Source organism: Mobula hypostoma, chromosome 8, assembly GCF_963921235.1.
Source record: "Mobula hypostoma chromosome 8, sMobHyp1.1, whole genome shotgun sequence".
In the NCBI taxonomy this organism is placed as follows: Eukaryota; Metazoa; Chordata; class Chondrichthyes; order Myliobatiformes; family Myliobatidae; genus Mobula; species Mobula hypostoma.
Genome location: NC_086104.1, coordinates 36,112,834 through 36,131,271, shown reverse-complemented (window position 1 = coordinate 36,131,271; position 18,438 = coordinate 36,112,834). Strand labels below are relative to the sequence as shown.

General features: G+C 41.9%; 1 protein-coding gene across 3 annotated transcripts in view; it reads right to left on the bottom strand.

The window, feature by feature from the left end:
* LOC134350466 (tRNA (32-2'-O)-methyltransferase regulator THADA-like) overlaps positions 1-18,438 on the bottom strand; it is a 429,822-nt gene that overhangs the window by 311,294 nt on the left and 100,090 nt on the right. For all 3 annotated transcript variants that reach the window (XM_063055680.1, XM_063055682.1, XM_063055681.1), the window contains exon 24: positions 7,120-7,242. In XM_063055680.1, the coding sequence (XP_062911750.1) occupies positions 7,120-7,242 (123 nt within the window). The remainder of the gene's footprint in view (positions 1-7,119; positions 7,243-18,438) is intronic.

The following is an 18,438-nucleotide window of genomic DNA, read 5'->3' as shown; positions in this document are numbered from 1 at the left end:
GAGAATGCAATGGTAGCCGGGAGGCACACAGCACATCTTTAAGAAAAAAGCCGAAACAAACATGCTAATTAATTAGGTGCTGCCCGACACGTAATTGTCAGCCAGATCAGAGACGACACAATCGGAAATCGGCACTGATCTGGGCCGACAACTATCCTCCTTGAAATAAATGCCAACATTGCATTTGCTTTCTTTACCACAGACTCAACCTGTAAATTAACCTTTTGATAGTCTTGCACAAGGACTCCTAAGTCCTTCTGCACTGCTGATGTTTGAACCTTCTCCCCAGTTAGATAATAATCTGCACTATTGTTATTTTTACCAAAATGCATTACCGCACATTTTCCAACACTGTAATCCATCTGCCACTCTTTTGACCATTCTTCCAATTTGTCGAAGTCCTGCTGCAATTGCACTGCTTCCTCAGCATTACCTACCCCTCCAGCTATCTTCATCCACAGACTTCGGCATCAATTCCATTATCTAAATTATTCACATTATGAAAAGGAGCAGTCCCAATACTGACCCCTGAGGAATACCACTAGTCACTGGCAGCCAACCAAAAATAGCCCCTTATATTCCCACTCGCTGCCTCCTGCCTATCAGCCATTTCACTGTCCATGCCAGTATCTTTCCTGTAACACCATAGGATTTTATCTCGTTAAGCAGCCTCATGTGTGGCATCTTATCAAACGCCTTCTGAAAATCCAAGTAAATGGCATCCACTGCCTCTCCTTTGGCAACCATGCTTGTTACTTCCACCCTGTTGTGCTAACCACTACACTACCATGCTGCCCACTTTGAACTTTGAAGTGCAGTAAGACCAATGCCTTATAAAGCCTCAGCATTACATCCTCACTTTTATATTCTAGTCCTCTTGAAATATAACATTGCATTTGCATTCCTTACTATTGACTCAACCTGCAACTTAAACTTTAGGGAATCCTGCATGACCTTACACTTTCCTACACTATATTCCATCTGCCACTTCTTTGCATAATTCCCAAGGCTATCTAAGTCCTTCTGCAGACTCCCTGCTTCCTCAACATTACCTGCCCCTCTAGCTATATTCCTATCATTTGCAAACTTGGCCACAAAGCCGTAAATTCCGTCATCCAAATCATTGACATATAATGTAAAAAGAAGCTGTACCAACATCTATCCCCGTGCAACACCACTAATTATCATCAGTTAACCAGAGAAGGTATCCTGATGAAGGTTCTCAGTCTGACACGTAGACTGTTTACACTTTTCCATAGACGTTGCCTGGCCTGCTGAGGTCCTCCAGCATTTGGTGTGTGTCGCTCCTTTATTCTCACTCTTTGTCTCCTGCAAATCAACCAATCTTCTATCCATGCTAGTATCTTTCCTGTAATACCATGGGCTCTTTTGTTAAGCAGCGTCATGTGCAACACCTTGTCAAAGGCCTTCTGAAAATCCAAGAAAACAACATCCGACTCTTCTTTCTCTATTGTTTCCACAAAGAACTCCAGCAGGTTTGCCAGGCAAGATCTTCCCTTAAGGAAACCATGCTGACATTGACCTACTAATCACGTGCCTCCAAATACCCTGAAACATTACACTTAGTGATGGACTCCAACATCTTCCCAACCGCTGAAGTGTAATCAACCTACAATTTCCTTTATTTTGCCTCACTCCCTCTTCAAAGAGTGGAGTGACATTTGCAATTTTCCAGTCCTCTGGAAGTACTCCATAATCTTGTGGATCTTGAAACATCACTAATAATGCCTCAACAATCTCTTCAGCTAACTCTATCAAAACCCTGGGGTGTAGTACACCTAGTCCAGTTGACTTATCTACCCTCTGACCTTTTAGCTTCCCAAGCATCTTCTCCTCAGTAATAGCAACTACACTCACTTCTTCCTCCTGGCACTCTTAATGCCTGGCATTCTCACTGCTCTAACTGTGCAATAAAAAAAAACATAAAATATCTACCTACAGACCTTTCCTCTCCTTATGAGTCAGTATGGGTGGAAGTCAGGAACAGGAAGCGAGCAGTTACTCTCTTGGGGGTATTCTATAGGCCCCCCGGAAGCAGCAGAGATACAGAGCAGCAGATTGGGAGGCAGATTTTGGAAAGGTGCAAAAATAACAGGGTTGTTATCATGGGTGACTTTACCTTCCCTAATATTGATTGGCACCTGATTAGTTCCAAGGGTTTAGATGGGGCAGAGTTTGTTAAGTGTGTCCAGCACGGATTCCTGTCACAGTATATGGACAGGCCGACTAGGGGGAATGCCATACTAGATCTAGTACTAGGTAATGAACTGGGTCAGGTCACAGATCTCTCAGTGGGTGAGCATCTGGGGGACAGAGACCACCGCTCGCTGGCCTTTAGCATTATCATGGAAAAGGATAGAATCAGAGAGGATAGGAAAATTTTTAATTGGGGAAGGGCAAATTATGAGGCTATAAGGCTAGAACTTGCGGGTGTGAATTGGGATGATGATTTTGCAGGGAAATGTACTATGGACATGTGGTCGATGTTTAGATATCTCTTGCAGGATGTTAGGGATAAATTTGTCCCGGTGAGGAAGATAAAGGATGGTAGGGTGAAGGAACCATGGGTGACAACTGAGGTGGAAAATCTAGTCAGGTGGAAGAAGGCAGCATACATGAGGTTTAGGAAGCAAGGATCAGATGGCTCTATTGAGGAATATAGGGAAGCAAGAAAGGAGCTTAAGAAGGGGCTGAGAAGAGGAAGAAGGGGGCATGAGAAGGCCTTGGCGAGTAGCATAAAGGAAAACCCCAAGGCATTCTTCAATTATGTGAAGAACAAAAGGATGACAGGAGTGAAGGTAGGACCGATTAGAGATAAAACTGGGAAGATGTGCCTGGAGGCTGTGGAAGTGAGCGAGGTCCTCAATGAATACTACTCTTCCGTATTCACCAATGAGACAGACAATATGAGTGAAGTTGATGTTCTGGAGCATGTTGATATTAAGGGAGAGGAAGTGCTGGAGTTGTTAAACTACGTTAGGACGGGTAAGTCCCCGGGGTCTGACGGAATACTCCCCAGGCTGCTCCATGAGGCGAGGGAAGAGATTGCTGAGCCTCTGGCTAGGATCTTTATGTCCTCGGGAATGGTACCGGAGGATTGGAAGGAGGTAAATATTGTTCCCTTGTTCAAAAAAGGTAGTAGGGATAGTCCAGGTAATTATAGACCAGTGAGCCTTATGTCTGTGGTGGGAAAGCTGTTGGAAAAGATTCTTAGAGATAGGATCTACAGGCAATTAGAGAATCATGGTCTGATCAGGGACCGTCAGCATGGCTTTGTGAAGGGCAGATTGTGTCTAACAAGCCTGATAGAGTTCTTTGAGGAGGTGACCATGCATATAGATGAGGGTAGTGCAGTGGATATGACCTACATGGATTTTAGTAAGGCATTTGACAAGGTTCCACACGGTAGGCTTCTTCAGAAAGTCAGAAGGCATGGGATCCAGGGAAGTTTGGCCAGGTGGATTCAGATTTGGCTTGCCTGCAGAAGGCAGAGGGTGCTGGTGGAGGGAGTACATTCAGATTGGAGGATTGTGACTAGTGGTGTCCCACAAGGATCTGTTCTGGCTGGGACCTCTACTTTTCGTGATTTTTATTAACGATCTGGATGTGGGGGTAGAAGGGTGGGTTGGCAAGTTTGCAGATGACACAAAGGTTGGTGGTGTTGTAGATAGTGTAGAGGATTGTCAAAGGTTGCAGGGAGACATTGATAGGATGCAGAAGTGGGCTGAGAAGTGGCGGATGGAGTTCAACCCGGAGAAGTGTGGGGTGGTACACCTAGGAAGGACAAACTCCAAGGCAGAGTACAAAGTAAATGGCAGGATACTTGGTAGTGTGGAGGAGCAGAGAGATCGGGGGGTACATGTCCACAGATCCCTGAAAGTTGCCTCACAGGTAGATAGGGTAGTTAAGAAAGCTTATGGGGTGTTAGCTTTCATAAGTCGAGGGGTAGAGTTTAAGAGTAGCAATGTAATGATGCAGCTCTATAAAACTCTGGTTAGGCCACACTTAGAGTACTGTGTCCAGTTCTGGTCGCCTCACTATAGGAAGAATGTGGAAGCATTGGAAAGGGTACAGAGGACAATTACCAGGATGCTGCCTGGTTTAGAAGAGTATGCATTATGATCTGAGATTAAGGGAGCTAGGGCTTCACTCTTTGGAGAGAAGGAGGATGAGAGGAGACATGATAGAGGTGTACAAGATAATAAGAGGAATAGATGGAGTGGATTGCCAGCGCCTCTTCCCCAGGGCACCACTGCTCAATACAAGAGGATATGGCTTTAAGGTAAGGGGTGGGAAGTTCAAGGGGGATATTAGGGGAAGGTATTTTACTCAGAGAGTGGTTGGTGAGTGGAATGCACTGCCTGAGTCAGTGGTGGAGGCAGATACACTAGTGAGGTTTAAGAGACTACTAGACAGGTATATGGAAGAATTTAAGGTGGGGGGTTATATGGGAGGCAGGGTTTGAGGGTCGGCACAACATTGTGGGCCGAAGGGCCTGTAATGTGCTGTACTATTCTATGTTCTATGTTATAGAAGTCTCTGTGAGCCAAAGCCTGAGCTTCTGACTCTAACCCTGGTCCACTCACACTATAGCTGCTTTCACAACGGCCCTTGTTTCACAAAAGAAGGCAGAATACCAAAATGTATACAGGATTATAACAATCTTGGTCTGCATGTTTACAGATCCCTGAAGATAACAGCACAGGTAACAAGGTGGTATAGAAGAGCTTTCCCTTTATTGGGCAAATATAAGAACAATAAGATCAAGGTGATTGTGCTAGATCTTCAACTTCTCTGCACACTTGACCAACTACTTTTGTCACTATCAACCAATTTTGTATCATAATCACAGAGTGCAATAACATTTAACCCACCACGTCCACGCTGACCAACACACACCCATCTATTTTAATCCCATCTTCCGTGACTTGAACTACAGTCTTCTTAATAGTAAGTGATACTATTGCTCCTCTAGACACGTCTCAAATTTTGCCAGTGCCTCTGCTTCTGCCTGTTCAGCAGTGCATTCCAAGTACTCATAGCTCTGAGTGAAAAAAAGGCCTCCACAGATCTCCTCTAAATCTCCTGGTCCTCACACCTCCTACATTTATTTAAATATTAATAGCATGTGAGCCGGCACTGAGCTCCGAACAGCTCCTCCACAAAACTACCACCAAACCTGCTATTACACAATTGGTTCACAGCAGTACACCAGTTTTAGGCTCCACTCAGTTTCCAGGACATTCATTTTTTCCAATCTGCCATATGGGACTTCAGGTGTCGTGGCAAAAATCAATGGACTGCATCAAATAAGCTCTATAGCTTTATTAGCTCTTAGAAATACCTTCCTTGAATCAATATAATAGTCATTGTCATAGTCATACTTTATTGATCCCAGGGGAAATTGGATTTTCGTTACAGTTAAATAGTAATAAAACCATAAATAGTTAAATAGTAATATGTAAATTATGCCAGGAAATAAGTCCAGGACCAGCCTATTAGCTCAGGGTGTCTGACCCCCAAGGGAGCAGTTGTAAAGTTTGATGTCCACAGACAGGAATGACTTCCTATGACGCTCTGTGTTGCATCTCGGTGGAATGAGTCTCTGGCTGAATGTACTCCTGTGCCCACCAGCACATTATGTAGTGGATGGGAGACATTGACCAAGATGGCATGCAACTTGGACAGCATCCTCTTTTCACACACCACCGTCAGAGAGTACAGTTCCATCCCCACAACATCACTGGCCTTACGAATGAGTTTGTTGATTCTGTTGGTGTCTGCTACCCTCAGCCTGCTGTGCCAGCACACAACAGCAAACATGATAGTACTGGCCACCACAGACTCGTAGAATATCCTCAGCATCGTCCGGCAGATGTTAAAGGACCTCAGTCTCCTCAGGAAATAGAGACGGCTCTGACCCTTCTTGTAGACAGCCTCAGTGTTCTTGGACCAGTCCAGTTTATTGTCAATTCATATCCCCAGGTATCTGTAATCCTCCACCATGTCCACACTGACCCCCTGGATGGAAACAGGGGTCACCGGTACCTTAGCTCTCCTCAGGTCTACCACCAGCTCCTTAGTCTTTTTCACATTAAGCTGCAGATAATTCTGCTCACACCATGTGACAAAGTTTCCTACCGTAGCCCTGTACTCAGCCTCATCTCCCTTGCTGATGCATCCAACTATGGCAGAGTCATCAGAAAACTTCTGAAGATGACAAGACTCTGTGCAGTAGTTGAAGTCCGAGGTGTAAATGGTGAAGAGAAAGGGAGACAAGACAGTCCCCTGTGGAGCCCCAGTGCTGCTGATCAAGTTTAGATGAACAGATAGTTATTCTATTGGGAGAGTCAAGGGTTATAGGATGCAGACAGAAAATTGCAGCCTGGGTCAAGAATGGATCAACTCTGCTCTTACTAAATGATGGAGTAAGGCTTAGAGCCACATGGCAGATCCTTGCTCCCATTTCTTCTTTAGTATGTCATCTTCCAAAAATTTCAATTAAGTTAGGCCATCACAACCTTCCTTTAACAAGTTCACGCTGACTGCCCTGGTTTAATGTGTTTTTCTTAATACATTTTTTGCACCTAAAATTTTATTTTTTCAGTCCATAACTACCATCTCAGTTTATTGATTTGTAATCTAATTGTGCATTACTTAACTTGATAAAATAGGGTTCAACTGGAAAAGTCCAATACACTGTGCCAACCGGCCTTTTGTCAAGGAACTAAAGATGTTATTTTCACATGCAATATTTTAATTTTGGAATGATCACACGGCTTACATGTAAAACGAAAATGCTGCACATGCTCCACAATAATTCACATATCACAATATAAAAGCCAGAGACAACTTTGCACACAGCTCACTCTCTTATTGTCGGATGCCAACTTGTTCAACAGTAAGCCAATTTCACCTTACCATTATGTTGGGTAAGCCTCCCCTCACAAGCATTTAGACAAAAAACAGACTGCTGAAGCCTTCACATTTTAGATTAAGCAATTTTATGCTTTTTACGCTCTCTGTCATACATCACATTAGGCATGGAAAAGATTCAATTATCAAACTTGGAATTAATATTAGAAGCTGAAGACTTACTGCCCACACAGGAGATGTAAAGCCAAGGATTGCTGCTTGCAATCCATCTGCCACATAGGGAATGACATTTTCACCCAATTTGGTATCTCTGAATAGTGCCCTCAAGATATTCAGGGCATGTACCTGACAAAAACAAAAATAACTGTTAAGAAATTATGTATGAGCAATACGAACGATAAATGCCTTTTGGATCATAAATGTTTTTTCCCCTCCGCCAATTACAAGATGCAGAACAGAAGAATCCTTAAGTTACACCACAGGAAATATAACATCAATTCATCCAAGTACTGTACATATCCAGCCAAAATCACTCTCCAGAATATCAGTACAAAATGTCTAGGAAACAAAAAATAGGAGCACGTGTACAGCACTAGTCCGTTCAGCTCCACCATTCAACAAAGTCATGGCTGACCTATGCTTTCTCTCATGTCATGTGCTCCCTTTACCCTTTAGTATTAAAAAAAGTCTTCAATATATTTAAGGACTTGGTAGGAGGGGAGAGTGGGGAGGATGAGGTGGGAGAGTGGTAGCAGGAGCGAAGGGGGAGAGAGAGAGAAGGGAGAGAGAGAGAAGGGAGAGAGAGAGAGAGAAGGGACAGAGAGAGAGGAGAGAGAGGGGAGAGAGAGAGGAGAGAGAGAAGGGAGAGAGAGAAGGGAGAGAGAGAGAGAAGGGGGAGAGAGAGAGAGAAGAGAGAGAGAAAGGGAGAGAGAGAGAAGGGAGAGAGAGAGAAGGGAGAGAGAGAGAAGGGAGAGAGAGAGAAGGGAGAGAGAGAGAAGGGAGAGAGAGAGAAGGGAGAGAGAGAGAAGGGGAGAGAGAGAGAAGGGAGAGAGAGAAGGGAGAGAGAGAAGGGAGAGAGAGAGAAGGGAGAGAGAGAAGGGAGAGAGAGAAGGGAGAGAGAGAAGGGAGAGAGAGAAGGGAGAGAGAGAAGGGAGAGAGAGAAGGGAGAGAGAGAAGGGAGAGAGAGAAGGGAGAGAGAGAGGAGAGAGAGAGAAGGGAGAGAGAGAGAAGAGAAGGGAGAGAGAGAAGGGAGAGGAGGGAGAGAGAGAGAGAGAGAGGGTAGAGAGAAAGGGATAAAGAGAGAGGGGTAAAGAGAGAGAGGAGAAAGGGAGGGTGAGGGGTGTGGGGTAGGGTGAGGGTGAGGGCAGGGGGAGAGGACAGGCCGGAGTGGGGTTGGTGGGGGGTGAGGGAGAGCGTGTGGGACAGGGTGAGTGTTTGCTGCTGATCTTGAGTGGGTGGGAACTCAAATTAAAGCAACACACTGTACTGTAACATCGAAACAGTGAGCTGTTGGTCCCCTGTCGCTGTGACAGGATACCTCCCTCTCCCTCATTAGTGAGGGAGAGTCTGTGGGATGTCGAACTGTTGGGATGAACTGTGGTTTGGGGGCTTTGCTATCACTTGCATGGTGGGCGTTGGCGCTGATGCTTTTCTGCTGCTGTGTGGGGGTGGGGGAGGGGGCATTGGGGTTCTAATGTTTTTCTGTCATTCATTCTTTGGGGCTTTTCTTCTGTTCCGTGGTCTGCGAAGAGTAAGAATTTCAGGCTGTATACTATATATATTCTCTGACATTAAATGTAACTATTGAAACTCATTTCAATCTCTTCACATTCCCATCAACTCTCCTCAGCTTCTCCCGCTCACCCACAATCAAGAGGCAAGTTACAGTAGTCAACTAACCCACACGTCTTTAGGATGTCGATGAAACCCTGAGGATCTGGCTGAAACCATCGTAACACAACACAAACTCCATGCAGACAGCTTTGGTGGTCAGGAATGAACACAAATCACTGGAGTTGAGCCACTGTGCTGTTCCTTTAATTGGGTTGAGAACATTTACTGAGCCTCCTCAATCTTATGATTGTAAATTGTTCACTACCACCTATAGCTAGAAGTTGCAATATCGCAAATAGACTTCTGCCTTTAGTCGTTACTATGGAAAAGGGCTATATGCTATGGACAGAGTCGGCACATCATTTTATAAGGCACCAGATGCTGACGCTGACCCACACACTTCCATGGAAAAGAGGTTATAAGTTTGATGCATTTGCACTGCACTGATAATATATAATTATCCTTTGGAACTGTCAATGTGTTAACTATGAGTCATAGCAATAATCTTTAGTCATGACACCAGAATTTTCACTGCAGTTTGTTTTTGCATTTGGGACAATAAAATATGTAATATTAAAAACAGAGAAAGAGGGACAAACCGAGAACACACAAACAGGAAGAGTGTAAGGCTGTAATTTAATCTCCTGGCTCAACTGACATCCAGAAACCACTTGAACTTCACTTCAATGGCTCACTATGCCATCCATTTCTCTGGAGTAAATTACAGCCTTGTTAACCATTCACTCACACTCATCAAATATTCTATGTTTAGCTTATTATCCTTCAGTTTATTCAGAGGGTGCTATGTCAACGGGCAGCTGTGCTTGCTTTCTCAACCTCTGTGTTAGAACGGTCTTGGACACTAAACCAATAATCAGAGGAAGTTTACCATCTAAAAAATCCCCACTCTACAATTTCTCACCCACAATCAGATCTACAGTGTCGCTTTTTTTAACCTTCTGAAAAGTCAGTTGCAAAGCAATAAAATTGGCTCTACCCTCCCCCTCCAAAATACTACCACTTTTCCCAAGTAAATTAATTCCGAGCTATTGTGTTTAATAGGCTTTTATGACATAATTGAATAAAATAACTGTCAGGACTTATTGAACTTCATAATCGAAAGGTGCACAACAGCCTTGCAACAGCTTAACCACTCCAATAATAACTTTCAATTAACGTGTGCAATCAATTCAGCTCCCCTGTATAACAAAACAACCCAATTGCTCCCAAAAATACTTCATTGCCTCACACTGTTCAGCTAAAAACAGAAGTGAAAAAGGCACATGTACATAACTAAATGATGATGCTGCTTTATTTTTAATATCCCAAACAACATCGAAGAGTCTGAAGAGTCACACAGCACAGAAGAGGGTCAACAAAATTTTGATATTTTTAAAGTTTATATTTTAACACAATTCACTGAAATAAAGCAAAAGTAGTTTTGGGAGGCCAGTACGCCTTGTGATTAATGTTCAATCTTGTTTCAGATTCAGATTCATTTATCACATGTACATTGAAATATACAGTGAAAATGGTATTAATTTCCAGTTCTCTGGCTGCTGTCTCCATCATCATTTGTCTTTGCCTTCCTCTTGCTTTTTCGCTTCAATCTTTCCCATAATTACCGTGCATTCTAACTCCTCTTTCCTAATCACATGTCCAATGAAGTTACATTGCCTTTTCATGATCTCATACATTATTTCTCTTTTTGTGCTTGCTCTGTTCATGACATCCTCGTTAGATATTTGTTTGTCCACGATATTCTTTGCATCCTCCTCAAAAACCACATCTCTGCTGCTTCAATTTGTTCCCTCATGTTCCTAGATATTGTCCAACATTCTGATCCATATAACATAACTGGATAAACGTAACATTTCAGTACTCTGAGGCGGGTTGTCGTGCCTAGTTTAGTGTAGGTCATTATACTCTTCAATCTCGTAAAGGTGTCTTTTGCCATCCCTATTTTTCTTTTGATGTCCATGTCACACCTGCTATCTGATGTCACCCAGCTTCCTAAGTAGCAAAAATTCTGTACTTGTTTTATGTCTTCCCCATTTATTTTCAGCCTGTAGATAGAATTCTCCTTCTTTTTGGATATCACCATAGATTCTGTCTTTTTGCGATTGATAGATAGACCCATTTTTGCACTTTCTTCAAAAACTATATCAATTATGTTTTGTAGTTCTTCCTCTGTACTCAGAATTAACACAGTGTCATCCACATATCTGAAATTATTGATGTTTTCACCGCCAACTTTGATTCCCAAGATGTCTCTTATTTTTTGTAATATTAAACAAATCAGGAGAGAAAACACACCCTTGATAACGCTTCTCTTGATTTTCATAAACTGACTCACTACTCCATCTATTCGTACAGTGGCAGTTTGTTCCCAGTACAGATTTCTGATTAGGTGGAGGTCTTTTGAATCTAGATCTAGAGTTTCCTGTAATATTTCAAATAACTTATTGTGCTTCACTTTATCAAATGCTTTTGTGTAGTCAATAAGACAGACAAATCTTTTTGCACTTGAATAGCTCGTTCTGATAGTATCCTTAACATCAGTATCGTGTTTCTTGTACCTTTGTCTTTCACAAAACCACATTGTTCTTTACCTATTTCAGCTTGTATCTTACTTTTAGCTCTTGTCATCAAAATTCTTAGAAGTATCTTAATAATATGACTCATTAAAGTTATGGTTCTATGTAACTCACATTCTATTGCTCCAGGTTTCTTAGTAAGAGTGATAAATACAGATTTTTTCATCTCTTCTGGCATTATACCAGTCTCATAAATGTCATTGATTAAATAAGTTTTTCAATTCCATAATCTTCAAGGGTGATAATTGTTCTATTACTAATTCATCAGGACTTGCTGCCTTTCCTTTCTTCATCTTATTTATTGCATTACGAACTTCAGATTTTAAAATACTTGGACCTTCAATGTTCTTCTTAATTTCTGGTTTTTTGCCTCGATCGTCTTCAAACAATTCCTGAATATACTCAGTCCATCTGTTCATAATCTCATCTTTTTCCATGATGATGGTACTGTCTTTGCTTTCAAACCTCCAGCTGAAGAACAGCAGAGCTTTTTACCAGCGATATTCTTGACTTGTTGATGTAACCTTTTTTGGATCAGTAATAGGGATTCTTTCTAGTTGTTCATATTCCTGGTTTAACCATTCTTCTTTGGCTTTTTGACATAAGCTTTTAACATTTTTATCTAAGGACTTATATTCCACAGGATTTGCTTTCTTCAGTCTCCTTTCTTCCATTAGATTTTTGATTTCGTCTGTCATCCATTTATTCTTTGTGCTGTATTCTTTTTTAGGAATCACTGACTTTGCTGATTCTACCAAGGCATCCTACAGAGAGTTAAACTTCATTTCCACATGATTGCTATCATCTTCAACAGATTCTATTTCTAGACTTTGAAATCTATTCCTTACTTCAACTGTAAATTTTTGTCTTAAGTTTTCTTCTTTAATTAATTGCGAGTAGTCAAGGGATTGTTCAGGTTTTTGCTTCTTTAGTTTTTTAAGTTTTACTGTTACATGACACACTACTGGGTTATGGTCACTATTATAGTCTGCACCTGGATATGCTTTGCATTGAGTCACTGATTTTCTAAATCTTTGGTTTATAGTAATAAAGTCAATTTGATTTCTGGTGCTATCACCTGGACTTTTCCAGGTCCACAAGTGTCTTGGATGGTTTTTAAAAGTAGGTATTCATAATGACCTGATTATTCATCTTGCACCATTCTACCCATTTCTCACCTCTTTCATTTCTTTCCCCTAGTCCAAATTTTCCTATGGTATTTCCATCAGCACCTTGTCCTACTTTAGCATTTAGATCTCCCATGACAATAACAATATCTTGAGATTTGCATGCATTCTTTGCTTGTTCAAGCTCTTCATAGAATTTATTTATATCCTCATTTGTTCCATCTGTTGTTGGTGCATATACCTGTATAATTGCTAAATCAAAAAGTTGTCCTCTGAATCTAACAAGGAGCACTCTTTCTGGTATTGCCCAATGTCCTAAAACATTTTTTGCCATGTTTTCATCCATAAGAATTCCTACTCCATTAGTATGGGATGTTCCACAAGAATAAATTAGTGTTTTATTTCTATTCTGACTTGTTCCAGCACCTGTCCAACGAACTTCACTAGTTCCCATGATGTTCATTTTTAGTCTTTCCATTTCATTTATCACATTGTCCAATCTTCCTGCTTGATACAGGGTTCTTACATTCCAAGTGGCAATAATTTTCTTTTGTGTTACTTGAATTTTATGAGCAGCAGCTTAATGATGGTCAAGGATCCCCTGCCGCCCAGAATCAATCCTACCGAGCGAAGCATCTTCAAAATTGTCTTGAAGATCCTCTTGACGCTGTTGTTGTGTGATACATTTTGTGAGTTTGACCATGGTTTTCTTAGCAAATAGATTCTAGGAAACCTAGTATCTAACAGCAGTGGTCTGCGATTGCCTTCCGTTGGGCAAACTGAAGAAATCGCCATTTCTCTTCCCAAATGTTCATCCGCCTATACTACAGCCGTTGTCATTTGAGATCGTAGCTCATCCACCTTCTCCATCATAAGTTCAGTTACTGAACTTGCTGGATCTGCCGTTGGCCTTCGCTCGTATCCTGAGCAGGAACCCTTGCAGGTGCTACCGTTCCGGGTCAGAGCGGCCCTGGGAGCAATGAATGACCAAGGGGTAACTCCACTTTCCCCAAAGCTCTGAAAGTCCCCAGTCAGCCTCATCACCGGTTGCAGTTGAGAGTCATGCCCAGGACCAATATACTGCATTCCTTAAAATGCAGATAACGCTCAGATAACAACCCTGAAACTTCAGTGAGTATCCAATATCATGAACGGACATTATTGGATAATTCAGTAACAATTCTGAAGCAAAATAATAATTTTCAAATAACTAATGTCTCCTACCTAAATCATGTCAATAACCCTCCCCTTCCTTACATTCATATGTCTGTCCAAACCTCACTCAAAAGCCTTGAATGTACTTGCCTCTACCACCATACTCGGCAGCACACACCAGGCATCCACGACTCTCTGAGTAAAAAACTTATCCTCACATTCCCCTTGAACCTACCACCTCTCAGCTTCAATACCCTCTGATATTAGTCATTTCAACCCTGAGAAACAGATGCACTCTGTCCACTCTGTTTATACCTCTCATAATCTTGGAAACGTCTATCAGATCTCCCCTCAGCATCCAACACTCCAGAGAAAACAACCCAAGTTTATCCAGCCTCTTGTGATAGTACATGCTCTCTAAACCAGACGGCATCCTGGTGATCCTCTTCTGCACTCTTTCCAAAGCCTCAACATCCTTCCAATAGTCTGGTGACCATAACTGCATGCAACACTCCAGATGTGGCCGAACCAGAGTTTTATCAAATTGCAATATAACCTCTTGACTTTTGAACTCAATGCCTCGACTAATAAAAGCAAACATTCCATAAGCCTCCTTAACCAGCTTATCGACCTGTGTAGCCTCTTTCAAGCAGCTATGAACTTTGATCCCAAGATCACTCTGCTCCGCAACACCAAGGATCTTATCCTGAACAGTGCACTATCTCAGAAAATGCTGGAGGAACTCAGCAAGCCAGGCTGTTTTGTTTGGATGTTGCCTGCCCTGCTGAGTTGCTCCAGTATTTTGTGTGAGTTGCACAGAATTCCAGCATCTGCAGATCTTTTCTTGTTAGAATAGTTTCCTTGCATTTGCCCTACCAAGGTGCAACATCCCACATTTATCTGGATTAAACTCCATCTGCCATTTCTCAGCCCATATCTACAACAGACCTATAGTGTACTGAATTCTTTGCCAGTCTTCCACACTATCCACAGCTCAACCAATCTTGGTATCATCTGCAAATTTACTATCCCATCTACCTACATTTTCATCTAGGTCATTCATATACATCACAAACTGCAGAGGTCACAGCACAGAACCCTGCGGAACAGCACTAATTAGACCTCCAGCTTGAATAAGTCCCATCAACCACTACCCTCTGTCTTCTATGCGCAAGCCAGTTCCGAATCTAAACAGCCAATTTGCCGTGGGCCCCACGCATCTAATCTTCTGCATGAGCCTCCCGTGAGAGACCTTATCAGATGCCTTACCTACTAAAATACATGTAGACTACATTCACTGCCTTACTCTCATCAATCTCTCTCGTCACCTTGTCAAGAAACTCAATGAAGTTGGTAAGGTACGACCTGCCACGTACAATGCCATGCCATCTCCCTAATTAGGCCATGGGCTTCCAAATGCTGACATATCCTATCCATAAGACCATAAGATATTGGAGCAGAAGTAGGCCATTCGGCCCATCGTGTCTACTCCACCATTCAATCATGGGCTGATCCAATTCTTCCAGTCATCCCATCCTCCTGCCTTCTCCCCATACCCTTTGATGTCCTGGTTAATCAAGAACCTATCTATCTCTGCCTTAAATGCACCCAATGACTTGGCCTCCACAGCCACTCGTGGCAACAAATTCCACAGATTTACCACCTTCTGACTAAAGTAATTTCTCTACATCTCTGTTCTAAGTAGACGTCCTTCAATCCTGAAGTTGTGCCCTCTTGTCCTAGACTCCCCTACTATGGGAAATAACTTTGCCATATCTAATCTGTTCAGGCCTTTTAACATTCAGAATGTTTCTATGAGATCCCCACTCATTCTCCAGAACTCCAGGGAATACAGCAAGAGCTGCCAGACGTTCCTCATACGGTAATCTTTTCATTCCTGGAATCATTCTCGTGAATCTTCTCTGAACCCTCTCCAACGTCAGTATATCCTTTCTAAAATAAGGAGCCCAAAACTGTACACAATACTCCAAGTGTGGTCTCACGAGTGCCTTATAGAGCCTCAACATCACATCCCTGCTCTTATATTCTATACCTCTAGAAATGAATGCCAACATTGCATTCGCCTTCTGCACCACCAACTCTACCTTAAGGGCATCCTGCACAAGGACTCCCAAGTCCCTTTGCATCTCTGTATTTTGAATTCTCTCCCCATCGAAATAATAGTCTGCCCATTTCTTTCTTTCACCAAAGTGCATGGCCATACACTTTCCAACATTGCATTTCATTTGCCACTTCTTTGCCCATTTCCTTAAACTATTTAAGTCTCTCTGCAGGCTCTCTGTTTCCACAACACTACCCACTTCTCCACCTATCTTTGTATCATCGGCAAATTCAGCCACAAATCCATTAATTCCATAGTCCAAATCATTGACATACATCATAAAAAGCAGCGGTCCCAACACCGACCCCTGTGGAATTCCACTGGTAACCAGCAGCCAGCTAGAATAGAATTCCTTTATTCCCATTCTGTTTTCTGCCGACTAGCCAATGCTCCGCCCATGCTAATAACTTCCCTGTAATTCTACATACTCTTATCTTGCTAAGCAGCCTCATGTGTGGCACCTTGTCAAAGGCCTTCTGAAAATCCAATTATACCACATCTACTGCATCTCCTTTGTCAACCCCGCTTGTAATTTCCTCAAAGAATTGCAGTACGTTAGTCAGGAAGGATGTTCCCTTCAGGAACCATGCTGGCTTTGGCCTATCTTGTCATGTGCCTCCAGGTACTCCGTAATCTCAACCTTAACAATTGATTCCAACAACTTCCCAACCACTGATGTCAGGGTAACAAGTCTATAATTTCCTTTCTGTTTCCTCCCACCCTTCTTAAATAGCAGAATAACATTTTCTAAGAATTTTTTTCCAGTAATTTCTCTACAATTGCTGTGACACTTGTCGGTCTATATTTCCCAGAATTTTCTATTATTCCTTTCTTAAATATAGGTACAGCATTAGCCACTCACCTGTGGCTAAAGAGGATATGAAGAAACTGGTCAAGGACCCAGCAATCTCACCTCTTTCTTTCTTCAATAACCTGGGGCAAATCTCATGGTGCCCTGGGGATTTATCCACCTTAATACTCATTAGGAAGCCCAACACTTCTTCCTCCTTGACCTCTAAATGTCGTAACATATCTACACACTTTGCACTAATCTCCTGGTCCTCCATATCCTTTTCCTTGGTAAATACCGAAACAAAGTATTCAGTAAGTACTGGACTCACATTCTCCGCATCCAAGCAGATTTTTATCCATGAGTGGTCCCACCGTCTTGCTAGTTATCCTCATACTCTTGATCTATGTATAGAAGGCCTTGGGGATTCACAATTCATAATTATAATTATGCACAGACTCTTTGGTCTCTAAAAGCTGCTTAAATCAGCATGGTTTTCACTGGGCTGAGAACACGGAACAATACAGCACAGGAAAACGCTTCTGTCACCATATCTGCACCAACCATATAAACACTATTTTCAAGATGCACTCCAGTTAATTGCCAAGGCCACACTGACAGAGTTCCCAAATCTATGAACTTTAACCTAAAAATGTCATATCTGCAATCTCTCCTCAAAATCATATCATGTCATTGTTTCTTCACCCACACACGCATAAAGCTTGAAGTTTTCTACCCAACACCACTGAGGGCTACCTTTAAAAGATGGAGTGTTGTAGTCTTGGAAGACAACACACAATTGCCTTTTACAATGGAAATTCGGAATAAGCAATAAATGTCAATTTCCTAAAATGAATTTCCGGTAAATTAATATTGAAACAAGACTTGAGATTTTTTAAAAAATCACAAACTTTCCCTGCAATTTACTCCCTTTCTTTTTCTAAAGGCACCAACTCACACTGAGACAAGGCTTCACAAGTACTAATTATCAGTCTTGTCAAGCTCAGTGGTAGATGGGCCAAGTTATGACTTCACCCAGCATCTGCTCATGAACTTTTCAGCCCGACTAACTGGATGGCAAGTTGAAATGCAATAACATATCTGTCTTTATTCCCCTCTACATGGGCCAACATTATCAGCGGTTTCAGTGGTCTAGCAGAGATAGAGACAAACTTAGGGCCTAGCTTGGCATGGCATTAAACAAAGAATTTATCAAGGAAAAGAAAATAAAACTGCAGATACTGAAAATCTGAAATGAAAACAAAAAATGTCGTAAGTACTTTATTAGCAACTGTTCAGGCTAATGGCAATCTAATGTTTTGGATTCTGATAAAGTCAACATCTGGAGCATTGGCTCAATTCATTCCTTTACAAATTCCAATAAACTGAATGTGTATTTTCAGTATTATGATTGTGTTTTTATTTCTGACCTCAGACCACTGGGTACAACATTAAGCAACTTTACAAAACACTACATGAAGATTCTATTTGTGTTTCTTCTAATGACATCATTATTATGTAAATAAAAATAATCTCTAATTTTACCAAAACTAGGGACTTTGACTCAGATAAATGTGAAATGAAACATTTTGGAAAGTTACACCAGGCAGGACTTTCCCAGTATTGTTAGGGCCTTAGAAAGAGCAACCCAAGAGTACAGATACATAGTTCCCTTTAATGACACAGGAAGGCAGGATGGTGAAGAAGGCATTTGACATGGTTGCCTTCATCACACTGGCCACTGAATTCAAGCATTAGGACATCAGGTTATTGCTGTAAAGGACACTGGTGAGGCTGTACCTGGAATATTGTTCACAGTTCTTGTCACCATACTATAGGAAAGATGTGATTGACCTAGAAAGGGTATGGGTAAGATTCGTGAAGATTTTGCTGGGACCAGAGAGTTCGAATTAATAG